The 10,956-nt window shown below is 30.4% G+C and overlaps 1 protein-coding gene across 1 annotated transcript; it reads left to right on the forward strand.

The window, feature by feature from the left end:
• The first annotated feature begins 5,079 nt into the window (after positions 1-5,079).
• On the forward strand, positions 5,080-9,178 carry LOC103489476 (MLO-like protein 12). Its single transcript, NM_001297529.1, is given in 15 exon segments — positions 5,080-5,205; positions 5,560-5,617; positions 5,732-5,964; positions 6,123-6,239; positions 6,314-6,374; positions 6,908-6,996; positions 7,360-7,434; positions 7,518-7,612; positions 7,698-7,747; positions 7,855-7,895; positions 7,984-8,157; positions 8,243-8,278; positions 8,388-8,455; positions 8,546-8,606; positions 8,750-9,178. Coding segments are annotated over 15 exon segments (1,713 nt in total).
• The last annotated feature ends 1,778 nt before the right edge of the window (positions 9,179-10,956 follow it).

Genomic DNA, 10,956 nt, shown 5'->3' on the forward strand with positions numbered 1-10,956 from the left:
CTTTAAATTTAAACTGTTTCTTCGTTCGGATTTTATTTTTTATTTTATTATGCGTTGATATAATATCCTCGAAAACTTGCTTTAGATGAAACTTGTTTTAACTATGACGGATAAGTAATTAGTGTTTTATATTTGATCTTGATTATTAGCCTAAACTTATTTATAATTTTTTAAAAGTATCAATACTTGATCACGATCTTTTTTGTTTGATTTCCAGGCAAAGATGAAGAGAAAAAAGAAGCAATCGGGCGTAGGTTTAACCACAAGTTTATCAAATTTCTTTTTAATTGCATGCTCAATAATCAAATGGTTAAAAGTTGCTAAATGATTATATTTTGTGGTTAATTAGATCCTAAACATGCCTAGTTTTTCTAATGTCATCTTCTACTTCAACGTAGTTAACTAATAAGATGTAGAAACCATCGAATATTCTTTTAACTCATCAAAGTTTGGTAATAGGTTAGTTATATAATAACATTATAAAATCTCATCGGTTTTAGTGGGCAAACGTGAGAAGGAAAAAGAAAATAACAATGACAATATAACTCGAAAAAATCGTTGTTAATCCTAAAATCCGTTTGTAATTGTGATGCTCTGAATTAATATTAGAATATTTTGCAAATGAGTTTAGTTAAACGCTTAAATACCTTATATTAATATCTTTGCATGAATATTTTTGCAAAGCATCTTTAATACACAAATCCCATTTGGTCTTCAAATATGTACGTTGAAAACAATCTTTTTGTAACTTTTTTTTACCATAGAAGAAATATATTGAGAAAACATTCTATTTTCCATTATCCAAAACAAGAACCCAATATCAATATTTTGATGCAACCATTTTTAGGTTAAAATAATAATAAGCAACAACTTAACTTTTGAAGCAATAAATGGAGCATTAAAGAAGAAGGAAAGAAAAAGAAAACAATGCATTTAAGTTTATTACCATCATCATCCTCATAGGCAAAGTCATTAAGTTTCACATCCAAACAAAAACTATGACCCTACCCATCCCAATTGCAGGCCCCTTTTGTGTGCTATTGCAAGTGGCCATTACATAGAGGGGTTGGAGGATTCATTCAATACCAAGTCACCCCTAAAGGACAACAAATTTGGACCATGTTACAATCACTCTTAATTAATTCAAATACCTGGCTTGCTCGGTCAAGTTCATCGCTTCTGTTAGATATTTCGTTTCGATATGTGTTTTACATAGTTTACGAATTCTATCAAATGTGTCATAATTAATAACGTTTCTTTCATGTTGTATTGTTGAAAAGTCGTAAAAATTAATTTGACGTTGTTGCTGTTAGGTCTCTTTAGTTTTCAAATAAAATATAATTTGTTTTAATTTTTAATTTAACTTTCATGAGAAAAAAACGATTCTCTTGTCAAATTTGTATACAATAAAAACATTTTTAAATATAGTAAAATAAAATAAAATATTTATAAAATATAGTAAAATTTGATAGATTTCTATTACTATTTATCATATGACTTATAGATAAATATTAGGGATAGTTGCAAATGTCTCAATTATATTCAAAATAATTAAGTATATAGCAACATTTAAAAAAAATTGCAAATATAACAAAATCTATAGGAGTCTATCACTAATAGACCATGTAGTAAATGCTGGTCTATCACTCATACACCTTAAGAATCTATCAATGGTAGAAGTCATGATAAATTTTGTTATACTGATAATTTTTTTAAGATATTACTACATATTTAATAATTATTTTAAAAATGCTTATCTATTATAATTATACTAAATAGGATTAGGGTGATAATTATGGTGGTGTATACATTTTTTTTTAATTTAGAAATTGGGAATATAAAAGAAATATGATATTTGTTTGGATTTGCAAGTTGGCAAAAGAGGTTTTATGTGTCAGAAACTCTATCTTTTTTATCAATAAATGCTTTGGAGTGACATTTCAATGGATGGGTCTTCTCTTTCTAAGGTTGGGATAATATATATATATATATATATATATATATATATATATATATATATATGCATATGTTCATATGTATATATATAGTTTATTATTATTAATTAAAAATTGTGTTCAATAAGATATTTGTTTCTCTTTCTTCTTTATTTTCCTTTCCTCTTTTTTCAGTTTAATTATGATTATGGTGGTTCCCTACCTTGTCCACATTCTAAAATGTTAATCAATGTTTTATCTAACAAATTGTTCTCCATCTACATATTTATTTATACAACAACAAATAAGTAATGAAAAATTAATATTTCTTTTTTAAAATTTGAATACAATATTAGTTTTATTAAGTTCCTTAAGTTTTTTATATTTCAATAATTATGTATTAGATAAATCAAAATTTTAAAAAGAGTTTTTTTTTTCAAAATAGAAAAAACAAACTATTTATATGATATGGAATAAAACCACTTAAAAACAAAATTATTATACTTAATTGTTCTATGAAATATATATATTTTGTTAAATGTTTTATTTTAGACGATTTTTCTTTTAAAAAATTTAACTTATATTTTCAAACATTTTTTTTAATCAATATATTTGTTAGATATAAGATTACTATTTTTTTGGTTGAGAGCTTCATAGATCGATAAAAATAATATGAAAAGAATGTAAGAAGTCAAACGTAAATCTGAATCTAAAAGAAGTCGAAAGACAATTTTACTATTGAAAGTTCAATAATTAAATTGAATTCAATTTTTACATAAAATTGATAGGAGCAAAAACGTCCCAAAACCTATGATAAATCAATCAACGATAATATATCCAATCTTGTAGTAAATTAAAAAAAAAAGAGAGGACAAAATATGAGGTAACATCTAGTTCAATGATTTCTTACCTTCTAGGATGTTTGATTATATTTTTCTTTTAGAAATTGAAGTTCTTCCCCATAATTTATTTATACCAATAGCACATTTTAATTCGGAGAAAATTGTTCATTTTGGCAAATTTTCTTTTTTAAAAGTAAAGAATAGTTTTGAAATTTAGCGTTTGGACGCATGGACTATATAATATGAAAAATGTATGTGGTTGATATCTATCTATCAAGTCAATTAATTTAAAATATGGAGAAAAGATTAAAACTAGTTTGGTCAAAATGGATGAAATTTCATATCCATCTACACCTAATCATTTGGATTTGAAAAGATCATTTTTTTCTTTTGATCTCCATGTAATTTGTAAACCCATCGACCAATTCTGAACTTGTTTATACACAAACAACATTGCTCATATGTTGCGAAGGTACGAAGAAGAATGTTCTTCCGATAAGTAGAAATTAATATTACATTAATCCAAAAACTTAAACAGACCCATCTAAGGAATGATTCAAAGAGACCCATTGATGAACAGAAAAATTTACGTTCCTTTAATTTCTGGAATCGGAGACGATTCGTTTAAACGAAGCAGTTTCAGAAAATTTCAAGCAAGAAAAGAAAAATATTATTTCGAGCATTTTGTCTTCGCCAAAATTCGGTCAATTTTGGGGAACTCCCTGGCCCTCAAGTTTTTTCTGCATCAAAGTCAAACAGCAGCGATCGACAAATTCCCAAAAATCAACGGCCAAAAGAGACTCCAAAAATTCTGGCTATTTCGTAACATTTCCCCTAATTTATTTTGAGAATTTCATATCCAGAAGAAGAAGCCCGATATGGATGCGATTGATGCGTGTGTGGAATTGTCCTGTTTTGCCCTCGTTTTCGGCCACTGGGATGAAGGGGGTATAACCTAGCATTGAATTATTGGAGGGCCCTTCTCTTGATGTGGAGTGGAGAAGGACTTTTCAACTTTGGCGCCTCATAATTTTGCTGCTATCGCTTGGTAAGGTCAATAAATTTTTTGTTGAACTGCTCGGGATATATATGATAAGTTCAAAGTAGCTGTTTGCAAGAGAATTAGACAGAACTTGAAAGTCTTAAAACGTAATGTTAGTCAATGCTGCAATTTAATTCCTTGATGATTGATTGATATCAACTTATTGAAATTTGTTTACGTGCTTTAGTTTCCTGATATGGGCTGATTATTGTTTTGTTTTGTTCAAGTTTAATATATTTTCATCAGCTTCTTGAGGAGGATATTTTGTTTCCCTCTTATCTCTATTTCGACAGTTGATTTAGACTATCCATCTTAACTATAATACCCCACATGGTTAAAATGTAGATTATTTATTTGTCTTATAATTATATAGCTCGTGTTTATTCCAAATTTATGTTGTAAATAATGATTTAAAGTTGGTCAACTTGAGATGCCTAATGCTGGTTGATAACTACTTGTTTTTTAACTTTTGGAAACTATATTTGTTTTCTTGCCATTTTGTTTACATTGATCTTCATCTTTTCTAGTGATATATTTAAATTCATAGCGAAATTCTGAAAAGAAAAGCAACGTTCTTAAAAACTACTTATTTTTCTTTGTTTCTAGTTTTTATAACTTGACTTGTCTTTTGTGAAAAATTCCTAATTTAATAACGAACAAAGAAATTCATAGGTGGAAGTAGTGTTCATAAACTTCATTCTATCAAATGGGGTCTCAATAATTAAGCAGAAGGCTTGAAATCCCATCCCACATATTTATAATTCTACATTATATACATAAATTTCAAGCAAATGTTAACCATATGTTTTAAGTTTATATTTCTTTTTTCTTCAAAGTACCTCCAGAACCCCTTACTTTGACTTAGAAACCATTTAAAAAACATATAGATACGAAAATCAATTTATGCTATTGAAAAAGCAATATATAATTTATTATTTCTTTTTTCAAAAAAGTGAAGCCTCAAGTCTAACACAATATAAGATGGTCCCTTTTCTCTCTCATCCTTTGACAAACCCTTCTAGGAAAGGGTCAAAATGAAATGAGTCATCATTCATTTCCTCTCCTTATTGGTTGCAGACCTTCTTATGCTTAAGTCTTTTAACTAACTGCCTCTCCACATGCATAAGAAAATATAAATACGTACGAAGACAGTGGTGCTTTGCATCTACTTGTTTCATCCTTCTCCTCCTAGAATTTCATTTCTTCGTTGTAAGCTTGAGAGCTTTGTTTCTGTTTAGTAAGGAAATAATTTCCATTCTCAATGGCTGAATGTGGAACAGAGCAGCGTACTTTGGAAGATACTTCAACTTGGGCTGTTGCGGTTGTTTGTTTTTTCTTGGTTGTTATTTCAATCTTCATTGAACATGTCATTCACCTCACTGGAAAGGTAAGCGTTCCTCTAGGAACTCATCGGTTATGTTTTGAAATCCTCCAAACTGTTAAATCGAGTTCAACATCATGTGGGGATGAGGGGGCATTGAACCGCTAATCTCTTGATTGAGAGTATATGTTATAACTAATTGAGCTATGCTTAGATCTGCTCCCAAACGATAAAATCTGAGCTCAATTATCATGCTTTTTTCAACAGTGAACTTCATTATAATTATGATTTTGGCTTGATGCGAGAACTTTATTGTGCATATTCAATATTTAGTACTGCAAAAGATTTTATCTTTTGTTGAAGTTGTGTTTCTGCATAGCTGCATTAATCTAATATATTATGTCATTTAAATCTGTGCAGTGGCTGGAGAAAAAGCACAAGCCAGCTCTTGTTGAAGCTCTAGAAAAGGTTAAAGCAGGTAGGAGGCGCCTCTAGTCACCGTAGTTTTTTGTTGATGTTTGTTTTTTTCTCGTGTCAGAGACTGACTGTTTATCTCTTATTTCCCTTCTCCCTCGTTGATGGTCTCGTGAAGAGCTTATGCTATTGGGATTTATATCCCTACTTCTAACGGTAGGCCAAGATGCTGTCACTCAAATTTGTGTTTCGAAGGAGCTTGCAGCAACTTGGCTTCCCTGTGCAGCAAGAGCTAAAGCAGGAGTAAAAGTTGCGAAGAACAGTCGTCTTAGACTTCTTGAATTTTTAGATCCTGACTATGGTTCGAGGCGTATTTTAGCCTCGAAAGGAGATGATGCATGCGCTAAGAGGGTAAAGCCATCTCTTTAAACTTGAAAACATATTCCTTATTGCAGAATTTCATTTTTCTGTTCAGTAATAGACTAGCAAAAATGTAATTGGCATTATGTTGAAATTGAGTTAGCTTATATTCCCAAGTGATTGAAGATTTCTGCGGAACAATATTGCAGGGCCAACTCGCTTTCGTGTCGGCATATGGAATCCATCAGCTCCATATTTTCATCTTCGTCTTGGCTGTCTTCCATGTCCTATATTGCATCATCACTTTGGCTTTCGGCAGAACAAAGGTAATCTTTAACCTTTTCCACGCCTCTGTTTCCCTTTTCCCTTCATCTTTTTCATGAATTCCTTTTAATTGTAGATGAGCAAATGGAAGGCCTGGGAGGATGAAACCAAGACAATTGAATACCAGTACTATAATGGTATAGTTTTCTTCAAAATCCATATGAATGGGTAGATTAGATTTTACAGTGCTTTAAAGCATTCCCAAGGTTTCAAATATTTGACAATACCAACTATTAAGGGCATGTTAAGGAGTGATTTTAAAATTGTTGAAATAACTTTTTTTAGGTTCAAAATCACTGCTAAATGTCTTAATCATTCAAAACCTCTTTTGATTGTATGAAAATCACATTTGAAAGTGTAATAACATGAAAATCATTACATGAAAAGCTCTTTTAATAACTTTTAAATTTGTACCCAAATCACTGCTTTTCATACATGCCTCAAGTGAGCCTTTTATGATGACTAATTGATAGACTCTCATACAAGTTGCAGATTGTTTTTTAACAGCACGGGACAAAGTCCTTTTTTTTTTTTATAGTTAATATTTTGCTTCATTTTTTTAGACACATGATATCTTTTTGTCATGCTGTCAACATCTCTTACTGCAGACGCATTCATTAGAAATTCTAAGCAATTTGTAACTTGTGAATTGATAATTTCTATATTGCAGATCCAGCAAGATTTAGATTTGCCAGAGATACTACGTTTGGACGCCGACACTTGAGCTTCTGGAGTCGTACACCAATTTCCCTCTGGATTGTGAGTGTTTGTCTCAAAATTAAATCAAGAAAAATTTGCTCATGACTATGAATTTGACAACCTGGGAAGAACTTAAATAATTCACTCTTCCTAGAAACTCTTAGCAAATTATTATAAAGGATGATGGCTCTTTTGAGTCATCCATCAACGTTTTGATAGAAAAAATCAAAGAGATATATAGATGGACGACTTTCGCAATGTTCTAATTGCATTCGGGTCTCCTGATTCACTTCTGTGTACAATCAAATAGTTTGAATTCACCACTGTTTCTCTTTATGTATTTTATGGTTTTAAATTCAGAAAAAAATTCAGCGACAGTGATGTTAATACATGATGTTCATTAATTCATTTTCTGTTTCACAGGTTTGTTTCTTCAGACAATTCTTTGGATCAGTTACCAAGGTTGATTACATGACACTGAGACATGGATTCATTGTTGTAAGCAAAATATGTGAAATTGAAATTGCATCAAATCCACTTTTTATGCAAGTCCATACTTCTTAACTTGAGCCGTTTTTCAGGCACATCTAGCACCCGGAAGTGAAGTAAAATTTGATTTCCACAAATACATTAGCAGATCTCTGGAAGACGACTTTAAAGTTGTTGTGGGGATTAGGTTTGCTTCTTGATTATATAAATAAATTTGATTTCATTTATTGATTTTTATCATAAAATTTTGACCAATCTTCTAATCCCTGCAGTCCCGCAATGTGGCTATTTGCTGTTCTCTTCATCCTAACTAATACAAATGGTAAGCTTACAATCAATGCATTTCAGAGAAACGTACTTGTCAATTCCATAGTTCCTTTCAATCTCTGAGTATTTATTGAGGAATGCTTCTCTTTTATTCCATATCAGGGTGGTATTCATATCTATGGCTGCCTTTCATTTCCTTATTTGTAAGCATTTTGCCATCTATACTTCATTTATTTTCAAGCAATTCTTGTTTCATTCTTCATTCAACTTTGTCTCTTTTGTATAATGCAGATAATTCTATTGGTGGGAACAAAGCTCCATGTCATTATAACTCATATGGGATTGACAATTCAAGAAAGGGGTCATGTTGTGAAGGGTGTTCCGGTCGTTCAGCCTCGGGATGACCTGTTTTGGTTTGGCCGTCCACAACTTATTCTCTTCCTGATCCACTTTGTTCTCTTTATGGTACTATATTTAACAACGTTATTTATGTTTCCACCAATAATTTATTTTCCTTCCTGAGAAAATGACATCCATCCTGTGCTTGCAGAATGCATTTCAGCTTGCCTTCTTTGCTTGGACCACAGTAAGCAATTCCTTTGAGACCATTTTTTTTATCCTACTTTAGAAATTACCTTCACTGAGAACCATATCAAGCAAACTTCCCTCTAATAATGTGTTTAATTCTCTTTCAGTATGCATTCACGTGGAGGGGTTGTTTCCATCAGCGAATTGAAGATATTGCCATCAGACTCTCAATGGGGTAAGTTCACGATAAGAAACTGTAAACATCCTGCGTTTCATCCTGTCTATATGAACCACTAACTGGAACCGAAATCGACAACTTTTACAGGGTTATCATACAAGTTCTCTGCAGTTATGTCACACTCCCACTCTATGCTTTGGTTACTCAGGTAATCATCAAGCAAATATTCCTTCTATTTTGCTTTTCATCCTTTTTAAGATCATTGAACTGTTTTCTTGAGAAAAATTAAACTCAAAATAGTTCCAATAGACAATAACGACTCATTACCTTATGTGATTTTTTTTATTCCAGATGGGCTCTAACATGAGACCAACCATTTTCAACGACCGAGTGGCGACGGCATTGAAGAACTGGCACCACTCCGCCAAGAAGAACATGAAGCAGCATCGCAACCCAGACAGTACCTCACCATTCTCAAGCAGGCCAACAACTCCAACTCACGGCATGTCTCCTATTCACCTTCTGCACAAACATCAGCATGGCAGCACATCTCCCAGGCTATCCGATGCCGAACCCGATCGGTGGGAAGAGTTACCTCCTTCTTCACACCATAATAGAGCCCATGATAATCAAGATCAACAAGAACAATCTGAGACTAGTAGAGAACAGGAGATGACGGTTCAACGACCAAGTTCAAGTGAAACCGGTTCCATAACACGTCCTGCTCGCCCTCATCAGGAAATCACTAGGAGTCCATCGGACTTCTCATTTGCCAAATGATTTAGCAATGGGAGATGGGATCATCCAGATCAGATATTCTTGCATGTTCTTCATGTACAGGGCAGCAGCAAATACTACATCTGTATAATCTTTATACACTCGAGAACAATATGATCAACTACTTCATAGCAACTACCTTCTCTTATTGTGCTTCATATAGGCAGAAAACAACCAACTGCTTTTCCCAATTTTTCAAGAGTATTAGTTTACAAAAAGTCATTCTTTTCCCCTCCTACCTCCTCCACACCAATGTCTAATTTTTTAATACTTCAATAAAATGTTTCAATCTAAAACAAAACAATGCCTTAAGCTTTTGCCTTATATAAGGAGTATTGTACCAATTACTCTTAAGTTTGCCACTAATATTTAATTTTATAAAAAGCTCAGAAAAATGGTTGATTGAACAGACAACTCTTATCTTCTTTGGAAATTTTGAGCACCAACTACTTAAGATGCATGATTTGATGTTTAATTATTAATGTAGGAGTGGTTGGTTTATATTGTAGATTCCTTTCTTATCACAATCTTATTTGATAAGACTGAGATTTTGATTCTTAAGCCTTATCCCTTGAAGAAATTAAATCCAAAATAAAAGTCAATTTTTGAAGGATTATAATGTTGAAATCTCATATGTGAGTAAAGGAGAGAAGTTAAAGATGGTAAAATTAGTGACATTTAAGTTAATGACAATAGTTCAATTTCGACTTTGTGTAAATAAAATAAACTTATTGTTAAGACAAACTTTGATGAGATTAAATAATAAGATACGATGGATATTTGTTTGTCTTTATCAAAAAGATTCCACAATTATATTTTCGATTTTCTAACATAAAGTTGAATAATTGGAATTTTATATTGTTGTTAATAATACAAAATAAATTTTATTATAATGTTTATTGGGGAAATGTCATTTCATTTCTCATTATTTATATTATTGTTATTGACAAGTATCTTTCTGTTTTTATATTTTTGATCTAATTTCTACTTGATTTTTTAATTTCAAAATGATATTTGTTTTTACATTTTAAAATATTCCAATTCTATTTTTATGTTTGAGTTTTATTTTGATTTAATTGAACATATATATTTTAAACCTCCAATTTTCTTTAAATCTCACTTCCAATATTAACATCTATTAATTAAATTTAAAATCATGAATAATTAAGTTTCATTCTTTTCATCAACAATACAATTAATTTTAGAATCAAAAGTGATTATTATTTTAAAATAATTGATAATCACTAGTGTCAAATATGAAAGGGGATATTTAGTAAAAATCAAAATTAAGAAGAAAATGTAAAATTTGAAATATAGAGACCGAATTGATATAAATCAAATATGAAAGGGGATATTTAGTAAAAAAACAAAAAAACATTTTATAAAAAAACCACTAAAATACAAGAAAAAAATTATTAGACTTTGATTTTTTTTTAAAGTATAAATATTTTTTGCGTTTTACTATTTTTAACAAATTTCCTAAAACTTAAATGAGTAAAATATTGTAAAATTTAAAACTAAATTGAAAATTTTCAACAATGAGATATTTTTAAATATAAAAAATAATCAAAATATAACAAAATATTATCGTATATTTTAATAGTCTTTTATAATTTAATTTATGATGTTTAATTATTTTACGAATATGTTTGATAAATTTTGAGATTCAAAATAAAATTTTCAAATTTTAATGGATCTAAAAATAAAAAGAGTAAAAAGAAAATCCATAAATAATATATTTTTCCTTTTTATATTATTTTATTGGCTTCGTTTCGCCAAAA

Source organism: Cucumis melo, chromosome 10 (assembly GCF_025177605.1).
Source record: "Cucumis melo cultivar AY chromosome 10, USDA_Cmelo_AY_1.0, whole genome shotgun sequence".
Taxonomy (NCBI): Eukaryota; Viridiplantae; Streptophyta; class Magnoliopsida; order Cucurbitales; family Cucurbitaceae; genus Cucumis; species Cucumis melo.